Consider the following 21,932-nt stretch of genomic DNA (forward strand, 5'->3'; position numbering starts at 1 on the left):
CGGAGCTCCGCCCCCTCAGCAAGCCGAGCCCGGCCTGTCAGAAGCTCCGCCCCTTGGCGAGCCGAGCCCGGCCTGCCAGGAGCTCCGCCCCCTCAGTGAGCCGAGCCTGGCCTGAATTAGCTCCGCCCCCTCAGCGAGCCGAGCCAGGCCTGTCCGTAGCTTCGCCCCTTTGGCGAGCCGAGCCTGGTCTGTCAGGAGTTGCGCCCCTTTGGGGAGCCGAGCCCGTCCGTAGCTCCGTCCCATCAGCGAGCCTAGCCCATCCCCTCAGCGAGCCTGGTCCGTCAGGAGCCGAGCCCGGTCTGAGTTAGCTCCGCCCCCTCAGTGAGCCGAGCCCGGCCTGTCAGGAACTCCGCCCCTTTGGCGAGCCAAGCCCGTCCGGAGCTCCGCCCCCTCAGCGAGCCGAGCCCGGCCCCGCCCCCAGGCCGGCCGCGAACGCCGCTCAGCCTCGTGCGCCTCGCCTCGCGCCGGGCCGCGTCCCGCCCTCGGCTCCTCGCGCCGTGGCCACGCTCGGTGCTGCTGCCGCGGGCCTGAGGAAAGGAGCGAGGACGGCGTGGTCGTGGAAGGCAGGTGGGCACGGTGGTGGCTGGCGCTCGGGGCAGCGGGCGGACACGCGGGGCCGAGGTGACGCCTCGGGGTCGCCGGCACGTGGAGCGAGGCGAGGCGGGCGGGCGGACGGGCGGGAACGGCACCTTCTGCAGCCCCGGGGCGCACGCGGGCGGCCGGCCGAGCGCGCGGGCGTGTGTGCGGCTGCAGCGAGCCCTCTCAGCCCAAAGCCCGACGCTGCGGTGGCGGCCTTTCGAGGTCAGCGTCGAACCCCCCCACTCCCCCCAGTGACTAATGAATGCCAACTTTGGAGCCCGAGGCCTGTGGCACGAACAAGCACGAGGCCCTCTCAGTCCGGCCGGCCGCGCCACTCGGGCCGCGGCGTCGGATGGACGCGGACGGAGGGTCGTGGGACCCTCCTCTGTCCACCTCGGCTTCCCTGAGCACTTGGCTTGTGGAGGGACCTCGAGCGTGGGGTACCGGGGCCGAGAAGCCCACGCGGGGGCAAGGAGGAAGGCAGGTTCCCGGGGGACAGCAGCAGCACGGGAAGCGCTCCTTGCCTCACTCCGGGGACCAGAAAGTGGCACCTGCGTGTGACTGGTGGCCACTGGGGCCGGCGGCCGTCCCTCCATTCCTGGTCGTGGCTTTTCCCCCCACCCCGCCATGCGGCTTCGGAGAACACTGAGGTTCACCCCATTCGGTCGTTGCGCTTTCCCTGCAGAGCCCTTCCGACACCCAGGAACCTGGGGAGTTGGGGGCACACCGTCTTCGGCCTGTGACCCCCCCCCCATCTGGAAGCTCCCTTAAGTCTTTTTTTTTTTTTAATTATTTTTTTATTGGCAAGTCAGACTTATAGAGTGAAGGAGAGACACAGAGTGCTTCCATCCGCTGGTTCACTCCCCAAGTAGATGCCAAGTAAACAGCTCAAGGAAAAGACGTTTATCTTCAAGCAGTTATGAAATCATTAGAACTGTAGTAGTCTGGGGAACCAGCAAAACCCCTGAGCAAGTATCTCGGAGCATGCCCCACATGGGGGACTTGGGATGGGTGGGAGGCTGGGTGGGGCTTCTCCCCCTATCCCCCTTTACCTCAGATACATGAAGGAAACAATATGGAAATAATAATCTTACCCACTTTCCTATAGCCCTTGAGCCTTTTTACCCTAATTAACTATGTAAAGAATGTCAAAAATATAATTAAAAAAAAAAAGAACTGTAGTAGTAGGTGAATGAATCCAACCCATTTGACAAAGATTTAAAGTTAAGTTGGACCAGCCACTGTGTTTGCAGCAAAACATGCTTTTACCGAGTTAGGTGTTTAGGTAAACTTTAATAAGGGATTTCCACCTAGCTAGACAACTACAAAAAAGGGCTTAACCTTTAAAAAAAAAAAAAAAGATTTATTTTATTTTTATTGGAAAGGCGGATATACAGAGAGGAGAGACAGAGAGGAAGATTTCCCGTCCAATGATTCACTCCCCAAGTGAGCGCAATGGTCCATACTATGCGGATCTGAAGCCAGGAGCCTCTTCCGGGTCTCCCACGTGGGTGCAGGGTCCCAAAGCCTTGGGCCGTCCTTGACTGCTTTCCTGGGCCACAGGCAGGGAGCTGGAAGGGAAGTGGGGCTGCTGTGATTAGAACCGGCGCTCATATGGGATCCTGGGCATGCAAGGCCAGTGTCTTAACCACTGCGCCACCGTGCCGGGCCCTCGCTTTTTTTTTTTTTTTTAAGATTTGTTTATTTTTATTGGAAAGTCAGACATACAGAGAGGAGGAGAGACAGAGAGAAAAATCTTCCATCCGATGATTCACTCCCCAAGCAGCTGCGACGACTGGAGCTGCTCCAATAGGAAGCCAGGAGCCCAGAGCCTCTTCCAGGTCTTCCACAGAGGTGCAGGATCCCAAGACTTTGGGCTGTCCTTGATTGCTTTCCCAGGCCACAAGCAGGGAGCTGGATGGGAAGCAGGGCTGTCAGGATTAGAGTTGGTGCCCGCATAGGATCTTTGTGCATGCAAGGCAAGGACTTTAGCCGCTAGGCTACCATGCTGGGCCGAGGACTTAACTCCTTTATCAGAAAAATAACTTAAGGCAGAGCAGTGTGGCTAATACCAGGGTGAAACTTGGAGCCTGTTAAGTTAAATTATTGGCCTTGTTTTTTTACTGTTTGGAGTTGAAACTCACAGACAGTCGTTTTTTGTTTTGGTTTGTTTTTTTGGCCCGTTTCCTCGGTTGTAAAATGGTCTTGGTTTTGACAGAAGGTTGCCACAAGTGAGCACGGTGACTGCCTGGTCCCACATCACAGCCCTGAGTTGGAATCTGGGCTAACCTGATTCCAGCTTCCTGCTAGCATGCGCTCTGAGAGACCCAAGTTGAATTTCAGGCTCCCAGCTGGGGCCTGGTCCAGCCTTGGCTGTTTCAGGCATTTGGGATCGGATGAACCAGCCAATGAAAACCTCTTTCACTGTCACTGTCTCTTGTCTTTCTGCCTTTCAAATAAAATAAATATGAATGGAAAAAAATGGGTGATCCTGGGCCTGGCATGGTAGCCTAATGTCTAAAGTCCTCACCTTGCATGCACTGGGATCCCATATGGGCACCAGCTCTAATCCTGGCAGCCCCACTTCCCATCCAGCTCCATGCCTGTGGCCTGGGAAAGCAGTCAAGGACGGCCCAAAGCCTTGGGACCCTGCACCCGTGTGGGAGACCTGGAAGAGTCTCCTGGCTCCTGGAATCGGTACAGCACCAGCCATTGCAGTCACTTGGGATTGAATCATCAGACAGAAGATCTTCCTCTCTGTCTCTCCTCCTCTCTGTATATCTGCCTTTCCAAAAAAAAAAAAAAAATTAAAAAAAAAAAAAAAACAGTGGCTGGTCACTTGCACACTAGTGTAATCTCAAGTGTGCAACCAGCATATTGCACATAAATAAGTGCTTACAAAATTTCCATCTGTTGTTGAAATCTGATATCAAGCTCTTTGCAACAGTTCTGTGGAAGAAAGCTCTTCACAAGCATGCCTGCACTCCAGTCTGCTTGAGAGACCCCAGAAACCACAGGAATGTTGGTAATCCCCTACGGTGCTCTGGCTCACAAAACTTTTCTGACAGCCCATCCCCCACTCTCCCATCCCCAGGAGGCCACAAGCAGGGCTGGCAGATGCCAGAGGAGCCAGTGGTGGCACTCAGAGGATACTCAGGATAGAGTTTGTGTCCTTAGCAACCTGGGAGTCTCCTCTCCTGGGCCCCCTCTGGAATAAATTAAGATCTAACCAAGCAAAATTGCTGGACCATTTTCTTGCTTTCTCTGGCTTCCCGAGTTATTTTGAAATCTAATCTCATTCTCTAAGGTCAGGACATACTGGCTGTGAACTCCTGTAAATCACAGAAGCAAGTCCAGGCTAACGTGTGAGCGTCCTTAACTACATGTGGAAAATTAATGGGTGTACTCCAGTCCAAGAAGGAGTGTAGTCAGAGAGGAGATCGCGTGGGGACCCAGGCCTGGAGGAAGACCCCGCAGGGACCCAGGCCTGGAGGAAGACCCTGCAGGGACCCAGGCCTGGAGGAAGACCCCACAGGGACCCAGGCCTGGAGGAAGACCCCGCAGGGACCCAGGCCTGGAGGAAGACCCCGCAGGGACCCAGGCCTGGAGGAAGACCCTGCAGGGACCCAGGCAGGAGGTGCCAGGAGAGCAGATGACCCTACCAGCATGGTCTTGGACTTGGCCTCCAGCACCATGAGAAGTTGCATGTCTTGCCCAAGCTGCCCAGTCTGTGGCTCTTTGCTAAGGCAGCCTGAGCAAACAATTCAAAATCAAGGACAGGAGCTTTGTTGCGTTGCGACACTTCTTTAACATTTATACAAAATAATGAGCACTTCTCAGCCAAGAGGCTTTACAGAGTTAGGGGGGATATCAGATCCTACCCTCCTGTCCACCAGCTGGCCAGAGCTGCCAAGGTCACTTATGGAGTAACTGAAGTCAGCTTAGTGCCAGAGCTTTTCACTAAGTCACGCATCTGGGTCCCAACAAATCCTCTGCATTTCAATGTCAGCAAACGGCCTGGCCCCACAGCCATGGTCCATTCCAGGAGCCCTTTCAAAACCAGGTGTTCAGCATAGTGGTCAAGGTGCTGCTGGTGAGGCATGCATCCTGTGTGGGCTTGGGTCCCATATAGACTCCCGATTCCAGCTTAGGTGTCAGCTGGGAGGCAGCAGTGATGGTCCTGCCTGGGGCCCTGCCCCCTCTGTGGAAGACCCAGTTCCAGGCTTCTAGCATTGGCTTGACCTAGCCTGGGCTGTAGCGGGTATTTGGGGAATAATTCATTGGATGGGAAGTTCTCACCTTGTCTCCATCTCTGTCTTTGAAATAAATATATTTTTAAAATGAAAAAAAAAAAGCCTTTGCTCCAGTGAGAACAAGCATCCACACAGGGTTATTTCTATTTCCCATTTGTTTCCACTATGAAAGTACAGATTTTTTTTTTCCCCTACTCTAGAAAAATCTCCCAAGCCATTACTTGGCGCTGAGGAAAGGGTTAGTATGATTGATGGTCCTGGGCTGAGTGTAACCTTACGCCAGTCTCTTCCCGAGATGCCCTTGGAGTAGAGGCTTTAGAAGCTTCAGCCATCCAGGGACCAGTCCACGTTTCTCACACATTTCCAGGAGATGGTGAAATCATACATGTATGATTAGTGCCAGCTCCATCCTATTACATTGTAAGTTGCAAGGCCTCAGTTCTGTAATATAGATTCCCAACATTTTTGTGAGCCTGAAACTCATAATGACTGATTCAACTTAGTACTAACCTAGCAGTGATATTCTGTAATGCACGGAGTCAGTTGTACAACATTCAACTTTCTTCTTTTTCCCATTGCCTGATTTCTCTTCTCCCAACCCTCCTACTCCTTCCAGAACCTACTCCTTCCAGACTAATACAGTTAACATACGAATGAAAGGATTAGGTTTCCAGTACATGAAATTGTGGGGAGACAAGTTCAAACCACAGCAGAGGTCAAAAGAGAACGCTTTCCTTATTTTTGTGATGTGAGCACAAAGAAAGTAACCTGGAAGGAGTCTCAAGCTCCAGTACCAGGATGTTGGGAACCCTTGGACATAAAATCCAGCTGGGCCAAAAGATTTATTTGCTTATGCTTGAATTTGCTGAGCCAAGTACACAAAATATGCTCTGTGAAAAGCTGCGTGGATTTCAGAATTGTTTATACCGGGGCTGGTGCCGTGACAGTGGACCAAAGTCCCAGTGTCCCACATGAGCACTGGTTCATGTCCTCGCTGCTGCACTTCCAATCCAGCTGTCTGCTTATGGCCAGGGAAATCAGTAGAGGATGCCCTAGGCCTTGGGACCCTGTACCCATGTGGGAGGCCCATAAGAAGCTCCTGGCTCCCCACTTCAGAAGAGCTCAGCTCTGGCAGTTGTGACCATTTGGGGAGTAAACCAGCAGATGGAAGAACTCTGTCTCTCCTTTCTGTAAAATCTGCTTTTTTGAATAAAAATAAATCTTTTAAAAACAAAGAATTGTCTGTACCGAAATAAATTTACCTTTTAATTCCGTTATTCCATAAATCTTTGTATTGTGCTGTGATAGCTTTAAACCTGAGTTTAGTATGTTTATCTTCCTACCAAATATAAAAAGTATGCAAATGTTAGCAGGTGATTGGAGAAATTGATTTTTAAATGGATTTGCAAATGATTAGTGAAGATGTTACCAGCCACAGGGTGTTTCTAATTTTATGTAAAGGGATAAAAAGGGCTTTAAGAGGTAGGCATATTTAACCTAGTGGTTGAGATGCTAATTGAGACACCCTTGTTCCACATTGGAGCGCCTGGATTCAGCCTCTGATACCTGACTCCAGCTCCCAAGCCTTCCAGCGACAGTGATAGCTCCAGTAATTGTGGTTCTTCCTTGTACCTGGCCTTTCTGCCTTTGGCCTCTGGCCTGGCCCAGGCCTGGCTGTATGGAGTGGGCTTGTGGGGGTGAATCAGTGGCTGAAAGAGAGCTCTCTCTCTCTCATCTGCTTATCAAAGAACAGTGGTGATTGAAGTGCAAAAGAAAAATAGTAAAGGATGGATTTGTTCAGCAATGATTTGTGCTTTAACCAGTCTTATTTTGGGGTAATGCCTTCTCAAATTATTTGGGACTATGTGGTCTACCACCAGAAAAAAAAAAAATTGCCGGGGAAGGCGGCCAACAATGGGATTTCACAAAGTTCTGACAGGGGACAGCATTGAAGCCACTGCATTTGATGCCTGCATCTCACGGGAGCCCTAGCTTATGTCTTCTCAAACTTCTGATCCAGCTGCCTGCTAATGCGTCTGGAACAGCAGCAGAAGATGGTCCAAGTGTTTGGGCCCCGCCTGCTCAAGTGAGAGACCAGGGTAGAGCTTTAAGCCCCTGACTTTAGCCTCATCCATCTCTGACTGTAATGGCCATTGGGGAAAGTAACCAGTACAGAAGATCTGTCTGCCTCTCCCTCTCTAACTGCCTTTCAAATATATAAATATTTTTAAAGTTTGTGGAAAATGGAATCCAAGATGAATTTAGTGCAGAACTTTTTAAATGTATATATATATATGAAATGTTTAAAGTTCATGAAAAATATGTATTATGAAAAAGACTACACATGGACTACAAAAATGTTTTTCATTAAAATAAACTTTACTTATTTGAAAAGCAGAGATAGAGAAAGTGTTCCAGATGACCAGTACCACCAGGACCAAGCTGTGACAAAGCCAGGATCTGGAAACTGCTTTTTTTTTTTTTTAGATTTATTTATTTTTTATTGGAGAGAGAAGGAGAGACAGAGAGGAAGATCTTGTGTCTGCTGATTCACTCCCCAGTGGCCACAACAGATGGAGCTCAGCCAATCTGGAGCCAGGAACCCCTTTCCAGTCTCCCCTGTGGGTGCAGGGTCCCAAGGCTCTGGGCTTTCCCAGGCCACTAGCAGGGAGCTGGATGGGAAGTAGAACTGCCAGGATTAGAACCGGCGCCCATATGGGATCCCGGCGTGTGTCAGGCAAGGACTTTAGACACTAGGCTATTGCACTGGACCATGGGGAACTGCATTCTTATTTTCCACATCCGTTGCAGGAGCCATCCTCTGCTGCCTCCTAGGTGCATGTTAACGGAAAGCTAACCCGAAGCAGTGCAGCCAGAACTCTGGTCTGGTATTCAGTTACGGGATGTAGATGTCCCAACAGTGACTTCACTGCTACACCACATGCCGTCCCCTGAACTTAATGTTTTAGTACCATTTTCCATGGATTTTTTTTTTTAAGTATCCTGTACAAAATAAAGATCTAGAATAAGACCAGATTTTCCATAAAACATAATCTTAAGTTTTGTTCCAAGGCTAAATGGAACTTGCTCTGGGTGCTTGGTGCAGAAAGAGGTGGGGTTGGGGACCATGGGGAAGGGACAACAGGGTGGGGGCTGAGACTTGCCTGCGTCTTCCAGGCCCTGAAGTCCTGCCTCCCCACGCCTCACGGCCTGAGGTGTCTGGTGGCTGATGACCCTGTAGCTTCACTGACCTCCTCTTTCCTTCCTCCTCAGCTGTCGTCTCCGCTGCCGAGGCTGCCACAGGGACAGGAGGCTGTACTGCATATCCCGAGCCACAGCAGAGACCTTTCTGAGTAAATAAATACCCATTGACCTTGGGAGCAGGGAGAGGGCTGAGAGACCCATGTGACACCTGCTGAACACAATTGCCCCAGAGTAGCTCAGGATGTGGGTGGAGGAGAGCTGAACTTCAAAATACTGGTTCACCTGAATTTTTGAATTCACCGGGATTTTTTTTTACTTTTTTCTTTTTTTAAAAAAAAGATTGATTTATTTATTTGAAAGAGTTACAGAAAGAAGAAGAAGAAACAGAGATCTTCTGTCTCTTGTTTTTATTCCCTAAATGATCTTAGCATCTGCACTGGGCCCTGCTAAAGCCATGAGCCTAGAACTCCACCAAGCTCTCCCAGCTACGTGGTGGGGTCCCAGCCACGTGAACCATCTTCCACTGTTGCCGGGTGCAGGGAGCGGGACAGGAAGCAGAGCAGCCAGGATTCTAAAGAGCGTTTAAGGATCGCTGTGTCACAGGTGACAGCTTAAGCAGACTCCTGTTTCTTGATTTTCTTTTTTTGTTGTTGTTTGTTTTAAAATTTATTTACTTTTATTGGAAAGGCAGATCACATTTATGGAGAAGAGAGACTGAAAGAAAGCTCTTCCATCCACTGGATCACTCCCCACATGGCTGCAAAGGCCAGAGCTGAGCCGATTCTAAGCCAGGAGCTCCTTCCATGGCTATCACACAGGTGTAGGATCCTAAGGCTTTGGGCCTTTCTCTACTGCTTCCCCAGGCCACAAGCAGGGAGCTGGATGTATATATTGAAGCCCAGTGCAGTAGCCTAGTGGCTAATTTCCTTACTTTGCCGAGATCCATGTGGGCACCAGTTTAATCCCAGTAGCCCCACTTCCCATCCAGCTCCCTGCTTGTGGTCTGGGAAAGCAGTCGAGGATGGCCTAAAGCCTTGGGAACACTGCACCCGCATGGGAGACCTGGAAGAGCTCCTGGGTCCTGGCTTAAGATAAGTTCAGCTCTGGCCATTGCGGCAGCTTGGGGAGTAAATCATCAGACAAAAGATCTTCCTCTCTGTCTCTCCTCCTCTCTGTATATCTGACTTTCCAATAAAAATAAAAGCAAATCTTTAAAATATATATATTTATATTTTAAAAGAGAAATAGAGGGCTCCTGTTTGCGTTTTGACTCCCCAAATGCCTATAATAGCATTTGGCCTGGGATCAACGAGTTTGGAAGTTCTTGACACATAGAAATGTGCATTTGAGAACATGGAAATGCTAATTAGCTTGATTACATCACTGCAGCTTATATGCATGTTTATAAAGGCATACCCATAAGTACAAATATTATATTCATCAAAAAATAGATGTAGAAAAAAGAGGTGTAGGACCTGCTGGGAGTTGGTTTGGTGATTGAGGGCACTTGCCTTGGAGGAGACTGAGGTTGTTCTGATGGGATCCCTGATTCATTCTCAGACCAAGTGGGGTTAGTGTTAGGCCTGGAGGTTAGGGTGCTGACCTGACCGTAGTAGTGTCAGGGTGCAGTTCATGCACACCCTGGGAGGCAGCAGGGGATGGCTCAGGTTGTCGGGTCGCCTCCACCCATGTGGAAGATCTGGGCTGCGTGTCTGGTTCCCATTTTTTTTTAAAGATTTTATTTATTTATTTTAGAATTTATTTGAAAGGCAGTTACAGAGATAGAGAGCAAAAGATAGAGATCTTCCAACTGCTAATTCACAAAATAGCCAGGTTTTGGCCAGGCTGAACTCCATGCTCCGCAAGGGTGGCTGGGGCAGAAACACTCCTTTTTTTTTTTTTTTTTTGCTGCTTTTGCAGGCTCATTAGCTTGGAGCTGGATAGGAACTGGGGCAGCCAGGATTAGAACCAGCACCCACATAGGGGGGCAGAGTTGTGGCGGCAGCTCAGCCCTCTGTTCCATGGTGCTAGCCTCTGCCTCCCACCTTCAGCCTGGCTCAGGCCTGGCCATGTGGATGTGTGAGGACTCAACCTTGAATGGGAGAGCTCCCTCCCGCCCCACGCCCCCTTTTCTCCGTCCAGTAAGCAAACCTAGCCACTCCCCGGTTGCTCTGCTTTCCGGTCTCACACTGTGTTGTCATCCTGTTTCTCCAGGTGATCTCTCCCTGCACGCACACACTCACATTCTGCTACCAGCCAGCAAGATGTGATGCGGGTGGGTAGGTGGGGTCCTTGCCAGAGCCAGGCACCATGCCGGCTGGTCACTCAGCCTCCGGCACTGTGAGCACAACCAGCTTATTTTCTTTATAAACTACCCAGCTTCAGGTATGTCATTATCATAAGGCAAGGTATACTGATACACACCTGTTCCCCACCTTAATTCTTACAGAAGTTGCAGCAGCAGAAACCTGCCTCGGACGAGACAGTCAAGACATTCGGAGTCAGACCAGCTTGGGCCCCAGGTACAAGGATGCCACCTGCTGGGACATCCTTTTCTTTTTCTTTTTCTTTTCTTTTTTTTTTTTTTTTTTTATCTGTCTTCCTTGCTTTTCTGGGAAGCAGCAGCCATAACACCAACTTCCCAAAGTAATTTCGAGAAGCAAATAAGACTGTGTGCAAAGGACTTGTGCACAGTAGCTGCTCTCAGATTGGCTGCTGCTTCCCCTTGCCTTGACTGCCGTGCTGCCCAGCAGTGTTTTCACTTACCGCTGCTTACCTCTTTCCTCTCTGTTACCGGCTTTCCAAATGCTCCCTGTCCTCTCATTGCCTTCCATTTGGCCAGTACCAGAACATATACTCTGATCACATGTAATACCTTCCCCTATGCTTATTTGTCTTCCGCTGTGTTATTATTTTGTCTGTTGGAAAGGCAGCGAGGCAGAGACATCTTCCCACCCACTGGATTGTGCCAGTGATGTGCCAGGCTGAAATCACAAGCCAGAAACTCAATCTGGGTCTCCCAGAGAGGTGACAAAGACCTGGCCACTTGAGTGATCGTTACTACACCCTACACCTTCCTCCCGCACCTCCACTGTGCCCTGGGAAGGAGATTGGAATGGGGGCACTTCACCCAGGCACTTCGAAACGGCAGCCTAATTGCTAAGCCAAATGCTCATCTTCTCTGCTTTTTTTTTTTTTTAAGTATTTGAAAGATGGAGAGAAATAGAAAGAGATTTTTCTATCTGCTTTTCCACTCCCTAAATGTCTGCAAATAGCTGGGGCTGAGCCAAGCTGGAGCCAGGAACCAGAAACTCCTTCCAGGTGTCCCCCATAGGTGGCAGAAACCCAGGGACTTGAGGCATTATCTGCTGTCACTGAGACACCTGTTCTGAAACTCTGTTTTCCCTTTTGTGTCCTGTACTCCTCCCTGACAGAGCTCCTCTGGTCCTCACTCATCAGTACTTGCCTTAGACTGTGTCTACCCTCCGTCCATCTCTACTGACCATGTGTTCCCCTAGCTCAGTCCATAAGTATGCACCTTCTCGTGGCCACCCTGTCCAGTCTCCTTGCAAAGTCGTGCTCCTCATCACCGTGTCATTCCTCAGCTCCCTGCAGCCTCCTGCGTGGGCTGCTCTGCAGAGGTCACCAAGCACAGGAGATGCTCCTCGCTCTGCTACTGCAGCCTCAGTCGTGTTTCACTGCGAGCTCCACTGAACATTCTCTCGACTGCTTCAGGATGTCAGTCTCTGCTGGTGTATTCCCTGCACAATTCTGGCTAGTCTTTTCCTGTTTCTTGAGAAAATGCTTGGCTTGTGGCTCATTTTTTTAAAAAAAAGCCTTATTTTATTTGAAAGGCAGGGTTCTAGAGAGAGAGAGGGAGAACAGAAATCTTCCATCGCCTGGACTTCCCAGATACCCACAAGACCCAAGGCTGAGTCAGGCTGCAGTCAAAAGCCTGGAACCGTATCTGGATTGCCCATGAGGTCCTGCAGGGGCCCACGTACTCAGGCCATCTGCTGCTTTCCCAGTGCGGTAGTAGGAGCGTGGATTGGAAGCAAGAGTAACCAGGGCTTGGGCCAGAGCCCCAGTCTGGAGGATGGCAGCCATTGTAAGAACGTGCTTCAGAGGACCCCTGTGCTCTTGTTTCTACAGTTGTCAACTGGGGAATTTGCCCCCACCCCAGGAGGACTTGGAATTGTTTGGAGACAATTTTGGTTGTCACAGTTTGTGGGGTGTGGTGATATCTAGAGTGTAGAACCTGGGGGTACTGCTAAGCAACCCACAATGCACAGGACAGCTTCCTCTTAACAAAATTATCTAGAATGTGAAAATGCCGAGGTTGAGAAGCCGTGCGTGTGTGTGTGTGTGTGTGTGTATAACTTACTAAAATTTGCTTATTTGAGAAGCAGAAAAAAAAAAAAAACACAACTAGTTCACTCCTCATATACCCACAACATTCCTGAATGGTGCCAGGAACCAGGAAGTCAGTTCAGGTCTCCCACACAGGTGGCAGGAACCCAGCTGCTTGAGCCATGGCCTCTGCCTGCCAGGGCCTGAATTAGGAAACGGAAGTCAGGCTCTGGAAGCAGGAACCAAGCCCAGACACTCTGAGATGTGGGCATCAACTCCCCTGGGCTGAATTCCTACCTCTCCTGCTCTGTTTTAACCCTGGTCTGAAGAGTCTGGCTCCAGGCCAGAGTTCCATGTGTGGTTTTTGAAGTTGGATCAGACAGTCCAGCAGGTCTCACAAGGACTGGCGTTAGGGGGAGTCCTCCTCCCATTTCGGACATAGCACAGCTGTCATCATCAGTGGGTTCACCCCACTCATGTGCTCCCTTCCAAAACCCAAATACCAGGAACTGTGTCTGAAATAGCAGGAACTATATCGTCTGAGGAAGACAAAAAATTTTGACAGGATGCCAAGGGGGTGGGAGAAAATCCCAAATCAATCTCTGTTCAAAAAGGTTTGGGGGTGTATAGAGTTTGAGTAAGTGGGTGACACTAGGTGCTATATGGGATGAAGAGAAAAAGTGGAGAGTCTTTGGAATATGCGCTTTAGCAGATCATGCTTCTACATGTTTACAATTACATGTTCAAAAGTGGTAGCTAAACCATCACTGAGGGGGTTTGAAATAACAGTGAACTGTAGGGTGACTCTGAAACCGTCTGCACAAATTCGTCACAATCTTGGCAACACCTGGTTCTATCTGGTTTTATCAGGAAACCTAAAAAGACATCTCAGCCGGGGCCGGCACCGGAAGCCACAGTTGAATTCAGAATAAGCATGTTGATCTCGCAGTCCAGTCCCAGCTGCTCTGCTTCTGATCCAGCTTCCTTCTGGTGTGCCTGGGAAAGCAGCAGAAGACGGACCAAGTGCTTGGGCTCCAGCCACTTAGGATGGAGTCCCAAATAGAGCAGATGGTGTTTTGGGCTCCTGGCTTTAGCCTGGCAGCCAGCTGTCTGTCACAGCCATTTGAGGAGTGACTAGTACATCGAAGGTCTCTCATCACCCCCGTCCCTGTCTCCTTTCTTATATTCTTCTCTTGGAAAGATAAAAGAGGACTTAGATTTTTAGTGAAGACAACTTTTGTGGAATACCAAGTTACTGTGCAACGGCTAGATAAATGACTCCAGTAGACTATTGCTGTGACAGGCAGCTAAGGGAAGCATGCTGTTAAACAAGGGGAGATGAGTCCTTTCTTACCCATTTTCACAGCATGCAGAGGAAGCTGCAGGCTAAGGCTCAGATTCTCCACCCTTCCCACTGGAGCAGCTCCTCAGCACAGGTGCTACCCTAGCCCAGGCGCTCCCAGGCTGGGAGCTCACCTGCAAGCTGCCTCAGGTGAGAACCAGCTTACCTGGGGAGGATGAAAGACATTTCCCTCTGACTCAGTGCTCAGTACTTTTCCACTCCTACCCTTCCCTTCTTCCTGGCCCTCAGGTCCTGGCAACCCAGCTCACTCCCACTCAGTTCCAGACCCGGTCACATTATGCAAATATTTGCTTTTCTTTGTCTTTGAATCCAGTAGGTCCTTCACAATTTAATAATTGAGTGAATGAAAGCACATCTCCCCGCTCCAGATGACAAACCTGAGAGAGGTCATTAATGGTTGGCAATGGAATATGGCATTTGTAATTGGGGTAATGGTTAACCTCTGCATTTAGGTGTAATGCAGGAACAGTGGAATGGGGTGTGCGGGACTGGTGAGCCAATCTAGGAAGCAGCATATCACCTCTGATGTTTAGAAACATGTGGCATAATGTCTGATTGTCATCTCAGCAAGTTCATGTTCAGTTCCAGACACATTCATATAATATGTGATTTAATGTATTTAAATATGTAGTCAAGGGGTCAGTGTTGTGACACAGCAGGTCAAGTCACTTCCTGTGGTGTCAGCATCCTATATGAGTGCCAGTTCAAGTTCCAGCTGTTCCACTTCCCATCCAGCTCCTTACTAATACACCTGGGAAAGCAGTAGAGGATACCCAAGTGCTTGGGCCCCTGCACCCACATGGGCAACCCAGGTTTAGGGAGTGTATCAGTGGATACGGTTTTCTCTATCTGTATCTCTGGCTTCAAATAAATAAATCTGTTTTGGGGGGGGTGTTTTTTTTTTTTTTTTTTTGCTTGTTTTTTAGTTACAGTCATGCACTCAGCAGAAAAAAAATCCTACAAAATTCGGGAGAGCATGGATTTAAACTCTGGGGTACCCTCAGTCAGCTTTTTGCTTTCCCTCGCAGAGTTGACTGTCATTGGCACCATTCTTTGGGAGAAGTGCTGATGGGCAAGAGCACGTCCATGGGAGTGACTGAGTGGATTAGGCTCTCGGAGAAGGAAAGATCTAGCAGTGGGAAAGAGCAGCATGACATGACCTGTGCTTAGACAAGGGGCAGAACAGAGGGGTCTTCACTATGATTCCCGTGGAGCAGAAGCTTCCATGCTTCTCCCTTCCCCTTCCCAAGCCCCCCACTCATTTTCCATTCATACTAGTTCTCTTTCTTTCCAAAGGAGGGCGCCTCCAACTGAGTAAGCAAGCACTTCTCATTAGTTCCCAATCCACCCTTGAGCCAGAATTAGTCTACCTGACTCCTTAGGATTAAAAATAGAAAAGTACAATGAGGCGAAACTTTCTGCTCAAGATCTGAAAATTCTCCCAGGCAGTGCTGTTTAAGGTGGGGTGAGCCACTAAAGGCCGGCGAGGCTGCGTGGGCAGCCTTCAAGCAGAGGCGAAGGCCTGCCTGCAGGTGTGGGAGGAGGAACCGGTCCTCTCCTCCAGCTCTTGGAATCTACAGCTCTCAGCTAAGCTGCAGAGCAGACAGAAACTATGCTTTAGCTATTCTGAGAGCTGGTGTCCTAAGTCCAGACACGTTTGTTAGCAGGTCTAAGCTGCTCTAGTACAATGAAGAAATATAATTCTACATTCAACTGTTTTCCATATTTCAGAATGGCTTTTGTCAAACAAGTAGGAAGCTGTTTCATTTGCAATAAGTTTCTAATCTATTACTCTTGGGGATAGGGGATGTTTGTCAGGACGCTCAGAGCCAACTCAGATGCCTGGGTTTGCTTCCCAGCTTTGGCTCCTGACTCCAGCTTCCTGCTATTGCAGACCCTGGCAGGCAGTGCATTATTCATTGCCTCCTATATGGGAGATCTGGGTTGTGTCACCAGCTCTTAGCTTCAGCCCTGCCAGGCCTCATCTGTTGCAGGCATCTGGCAAGTCAAGCATGGATGGGAGCTTGTGTATTCCTTTATCTCCCACCCAGACCGACCCTGCAACCTCTCAAATAAAATATTTACTTAGGACAGGTGTTTGGCACAGCACTTAAGTTGCCTTCTTGGGAGGCTTGCTTGGGTCGTCACCAGCAGATGGCAGAGACCTGGGTGCAGCTCCAGCCTTCTGGCTCTGCTTGGCATAACCCTTGCAGCCATCTGGGGAATAAATCAGAAGGAAGATGGTCTCTATGTCTATCTATGCTTTTATCTGCCACCTCTTGCCTTTCAAATGACTGAAAGAAATTTTAGAACCCAGTGTGGTAGCCTAGTGGCTAAAGTCCTCACCTTGCATGTGCCAGGATCCCATATGGGTGCTGGTTCTAATCCCAGCGGCTCAGCTTTGCTCCAGCCAGCAGAGCCAGTAACGTGGACAGGGAGAGGGTCTGGGGATGAAGCACCCACAGGAGACCAGTGATGGTGGAAGTCTCTCTCAAGCCTCCCTTTGTTACTTCTTTCATACTCTTCCCCAAGTCCATTAGCCAAACAACAGGATGCCAATGAGTCCAATTAGTCCAGGTGTTTTAGCTGTGAGCCCATTTCCTGTTATTGCTCAACTTAACGAGCACTAATTAACTCAGCCCACAACACTGCTTCCCATCCAGCTCCCTGTTTGTGGCCTGGGAAAGCAGTGGTGGGTGACCCAAAGCATTGGGACCCTGCACCTGCGTGGGAGACCTGGGAGAAATTCCTGACTCCTGGCTTCAGATCAGCTCAACTCTGGGTGTTGTGGCCACCTGGGGAGTAAACCAGCGAACTGAAGATCTTCCTCTCTGTCTCACCAACATGGAGCTGTATGGGAAGTGGAGCAACTGGGACACTGTAACCAGTGCCCATATGGGATCCCGGAGTGTGCAAGGCAAGCATTTTAGCCACTAAGCCCATCGTGCTCCCTCCCCCAATTTTATTTTTAAGATTTTAAAATTTTTATTGGAAAGGTGGATCAGATTTGTTGAGAGAAGAGACAGAATATCTCCCGTCTGCTAGTTCACTCCCCAAATGGCCACAAACGCTGAGATTGAGCCTATGCAAAGCCAGAAGTCAGGAGCTTCTTCCGGGTCTGCCATGCAGGTGCAGAGTCCCAGGGCTCTGGGCTGTCCTCTACTGCTTTCCCTACTGCTTTCCCTACTGCTTTCCCAAGCTGCAAGGTGGAAGCTGGAGGGGAAGTGGAGCAGCCAGGACACCAACGTGCCGGTATGGGATCCCAGTGTGCTTACAAGGGGAGGATTTAGCCATTCAGCCATGGCACCAAGCTTGACATTTTTAAAATGTATCTGATTTATTCAATTATCCCTTCCCCTAAGCATGCTCTTGGACGCTGACTTCCTTGCTCCCAAATACCCCAGAAGTGGTGTTGTCCCATTCTTTAATTGTTTTAGTACTGTGAGAAGTAGTCCCACTGCCTTGCACCGGAACTGCCGCCGCAGCAGTCAAGAGCGCCCTCATGGTCCCCGCAAGCTCCTCTGCGGACATTCAGTCCACCAGGAGCCTCTGGTGATCCTTACGGGAACCCAGTGCGTGCCTGGGGCAAGGGGTGACACGCAGAGCCTGCTGGGGGTGAGCGTTCTCCCTGTTGCCTGCCTGTGTGAGCCTGTGCAGCCCTAGGCCATCATGGTCTGGGACTCCAGTCAGCCACTCCTGTGAGGGAAAGCAGAAGTGGGGGTGAATCGGGCTCTGTGGACGCCAGCAAGGGGCGGAATTTGGGGGGAACCTGTGCCTCAGTCTCTTGGGGAGACCCTTACTCAATGGCGTCAGCAAGGGAAGACGAGTAAGAAGCCCGTGTGCCGTCCATGCAAACTCACTCTCTCCCCCTTTCCACCCCTCCTCCCGTCCCCGCCCCATCTCTCTCTCTCCTTCCTCCATTCTCTCTCCCCCTCCTCAGCACTCGGTCTCCACCATGCAGTCTGAGGAGAATGCTCCGCGCGCCGGCCGCCCCACCAGCTCACTCAGCGGGAAGCGGCGCAGGAAGCTTCGCAGGTGCACAGTTTCAGCCTTTTTCAGGGGCCCTGAAGAGTTGAAGGACTCCGGCCATTCCGCCACCATGCTGGCACAGCTCAAGTCGTTCCAGGACTCGCAGCTGCTGTGTGACGTGACCATCGAGGTGCTGACACCTGGCAGTGGGCCCGGCCCGGGGCGCCAGTTCCTGTGCAACCGCAATGTGCTGGCAGCCACCTGTCCCTATTTCCGGAGCATGTTCACGGGTGCCATGCATGAGAGCAAGCAGACCAGTGTGACCATCCATGACTTAGACCCGGATTCCTTTGAGGTGCTGCTGGATTACTGCTACACGGGCCGTGTGTCCCTGAATGAGGCCAACGTGCAGCCCCTGTACGCCGCCTCTGACATGCTGCAGCTCGAGTACGTGCGGGAAGCCTGTGCCTCTTTCTTAGCCCGCCGTCTCAACTTGGCCAACTGCACAGCCATCTTCAAATTTGCTGATGCTTTTGGCCATGTCCAGCTGCGCTGTCAGGCCCAGGCCTTCATAGCACATAACTTTAAGCAGCTCAGCCAGATGGGTTCTGTTGGGGAAGAGTCTCTAGCTGATCTGACCCTGGCCCAGCTCCTGGCCATCCTGTGCCTAGATAGTCTGAATATAGAGAGTGAGCAGATGGTGAGCCAGGTGGCCCTGCAGTGGATGGAGGCTGTCCCTGAAGAACGGGGTCCCCATGCCCCCGAAATCTTCAGGTGTGTCCGCTGGACACTGTTCACCGAAGATGAGCAGGATTACCTGGAAGGGCTGCTGACCGAGCCTATAGTAAAGAAGTATTGCCAGGACATTATAGAAGGGGTCCTGCAGACACGCCAGAGTGACATGTCGTGCAGGTCTTTGCTGCCAGTGCCAGACTTTGCCAGCAGCTCTGTGATGTTTGCAGGAGAAAATAACCCCCAGAGGCTGGGCATGTGTGTGAGGGAGATGGTGCTCTTCTTTGGCCGTCCCAAAGACCCCTTTATCTGCTGTGACCCATACACTGGGGATATTTACAAAGTGCCCTCCCCTTTAACCTGCCTGGTACGCAGTGGGGCTGTCAGCACTTTTGCTGTTTGTGTCTCTCCAGACCATGATATCTATCTAGCTACCCAGGCCTGGAAAGATCTCTGGGTGTACAAACCAGCCCAGAATAATTGGCAGCAACTTCCAGACCGCTTGCTGTGTCGTGAGGGCATGAATATAGCATATCTTGATGGCTATCTTTACGTTTTGGGTGGGCGAGACCCTATTACTGGTGTTAAATTGAAGAAAGTGGAGTGTTACAGTGTTCAGAAGAACCAGTGGGTATTGGTGGCTTGCCTGCCTCATTCTTTCATGTCATTCGATCTAGTAGTAATTCAGAACTGCCTCTATGCCCTTAACAATAGACGCATGTACTCTTACGATCCTAGCCACAACGTGTGGCTCAAGTGTCTTTCTCTTAAGCGCAATAACTTTCATGAGGCGTGCGTCTTCAATGACGAGATCTATTGTATCTGTGACATACCGGCCGTGAAGGTCTACAACCCATTCAGAGCCCAGTGGAGGCAGATAAGTAATATTCCCGTAGTGGCAGAGACCAACAACTATAGGATTGTCAACTATGGCCAAAAGTTGTTGCTCATCACCTCACACAACCTAAAATGGAAAAAGAACCGAGTGACAGTATATGAATATGATACCAGGGAGGACTGTTGGGTCAATATAAACACCCCGTTAGGGCTCTTACAGTTTGACTCGTACTTTTTTTGCCTGTCAGCTCGCGTTTATCCTTGCTGCCTTGAACCTGGTCATGGTTTCCTCACTGAAGAGGATGATGTACCAAGTGAGTCTAGTACTGAATGGGACTCAGGTGAATTCAGTGAGCTGGGCTCTGAGCTAAGTAGCTCAGGTTCCGTGTCTGATGAAAATCTGTGGGGTCATTGAAAAGCACAAGCTTAGCAGGGTTTGTTATAACAAATTGAAGCACCAAGTTTTTTTGGTTTTGTTTTACTGGTATGGAAAGCATCTGGAGATGAAAACCTTTCTTACAGGCAAGGGAGGAGTTAATTAACTGCAGGTTTGGTTTAGAACAGGCTCCTGCTTGTGAAATACTAATGTAATTTTATGTTAGGAAATTTTAGCACCCAGAGAAATCAAAACATATAGTGGGTTTTTTCAAAGTGTGTTCTGACTGAAATGTAGTCTGTCAGATTTTAGTTTTCTCAACAGTGAAGAATAGAAAGTACATGTTATAAATAGGGCTGTTGGGTTTATTAATATTCTACACAGTAACTGTAAGCTCACTAAAAGTAAAAACAATGGCAAAACCAAGTATTTTAAAACTTTATTTTAAATTTAGACTATAAAATGTGAATTTGCAAAATTACCAATTTTAATCCAAAAAATTCTACTCTGTTATCGATCTACATGTTTTTTTTAAGTAACTAATTTTGTGGAGCTTTTTTGTGTGAACCTGATACATGCTTCATTTAATCAGGAATGTTTGTACTAAACATTATTGTGTGTACAAAATTTTATCTGTATCCTTGTATTATGTTTGTATTGCATAACATTACAGAATATTTGTACAGTTTTGGTGTTTATCAGGATAAAGAAAGTTGTGATGCTTTTGAAAATATGTATGTGGTAAAAAAAATAGTACCTTACTGAGGCAAATAGTTATTATGCCCTTTCACTATAAAATTAAGTGCCAAAGAGCTTTAAAATTGTCATATCCCAGTTGCTCCACTTCTGAATCAGTTCCATGGTAATGGCCAGGGAAAACGGCAAAAGGTGGCCCAAGTCCTTGCCCCTGCTAGCCGTGTGGGAGACTTGGCTGAAACTCTTGGCTCCTGCCTTTGTCCTACCACAGCCCTGGGGAGTGAAACAGCAGACATAACATCTGTCTTGCTGTCTCTCCCTAGTTAATTCTGTCTTTTCAAATGAATAAATAACTCCTTTAAAAAAATAATAAAACCTGTAAGTTGTATCTAGAACTGTTTTGTGTAGCAATAAATTTTTGTCTTTAAGTCACTAATGCTCTTTACTATCAGTTGAAAGTATTTTTGTATTAAAAGTTAATGTTAAGACCTGTAGTTAAAGTTTGTTTTCTGTAAAATACTGCTTATTTTATTGTGCCATTCAAACATTTTCTAATTTTTCTCTAACTATGCTCCAGTGTTTGTTTTTTTTTTGTCACTATGATTTAAGGAAATGTCAGAAAATATAGACTAAAAATTACACACTCACACAGAAAAACTGTTCAGATTTTATTTTTTTCAGTTTTGGAAAACAGTTTACACATGTGTAATTAGATAGTTTGAGAGTAGGTGTTTATATACATCTTCATATTGTGTGAAGATAGCTTATATATTTGTAATAATTTCATGCACAAAGTTTTGTGATGTGGAATTTTCCACACTTGTGTCATATTGTGCTCAAAAATTTTGTAATTTTGGAACACTTGGGTTTTAGGTTTTCAGATGTGACTTGCTCAGCCTATATTCGTTTTTCTACCAACAAGAGCTCAACATTGTGATCGAGGCCAAAGACCCCTATAGCCATCCTGTAATATAATGTTTGAGAGTCTTGGTGTTTTTTTTTTTTTTTTTCATCTATTCATGCCAGTATAGCATCGACCATGGTTCATTCAAGAAAACAACTCTCAACATTTGAATAAAAGAAGTTGGGTAAGCAGGCAAAAAGAGAAAGTAGAGGCAGTTACCAGGATTAGGATTGGGAAAACAAGCAGAAATTGAGATATCAGAACCCCAAAAGCCAAAGGAAAAGTGTTGCCAAAGTGGGAACCAGATGTCAAGGGCAGTGCCGTGTCTGTCCCAGCAGGCTCAGAAGGAGGAGGTCATCTAAAAGGAGCTGCAACCTCTACAAGGCATAGTGGGGCTGCCCCTGGGTGGGGCCAAGGATGCTGACAAGGACAGCAAGCCAGTAGCTCCATTCCTCCGTGTGTGTGTGTGTGTGTGTGTGTGTGTGTGTGTGTGTGTGTGTGTGTGTGTGTGTGTGTGTGTGTGTGTGTGTGTCTTTTCTGCCTGTCTAAAAGAAGATGCTTATACCTCGACAGAGTACCTAGGTTCAGTATCCTCCTCTGGCTCTAGACTCCACTTCTTGAAAAGGTAGACCCATGGGCCTGGCACAATAGTGTAGTGGTTAAAGTCCT

General features: G+C 48.8%; 1 protein-coding gene across 1 annotated transcript; it reads left to right on the forward strand.

Annotated features, from left to right (window-relative positions):
* Positions 1-17,704: 17,704 nt before the first annotated feature.
* On the forward strand, positions 17,705-20,573 carry LOC121166044 (kelch repeat and BTB domain-containing protein 6-like). Its single transcript, XM_040995078.1, has one exon. It carries the CDS (start codon positions 17,705-17,707, stop codon positions 19,700-19,702), a length of 1,998 nt encoding a protein of 665 aa, XP_040851012.1. The 3' UTR covers positions 19,703-20,573.
* Positions 20,574-21,932: the final 1,359 nt, after the last annotated feature.

This window comes from Ochotona curzoniae, unplaced genomic scaffold, assembly GCF_017591425.1.
Source record: "Ochotona curzoniae isolate NIBS_2020 unplaced genomic scaffold, NIBS_Ocur_1.0 contig_908, whole genome shotgun sequence".
Lineage (NCBI taxonomy): Eukaryota > Metazoa > Chordata > Mammalia > Lagomorpha > Ochotonidae > Ochotona > Ochotona curzoniae.

Excerpts from the sequence above, each read along its gene's own strand:
- LOC121166044 (XM_040995078.1), top strand. The coding sequence starts at position 17,705 with ATGCAGTCTGAGGAGAATGCTCCGCGCGCCGGCCGCCCCACCAGCTCA.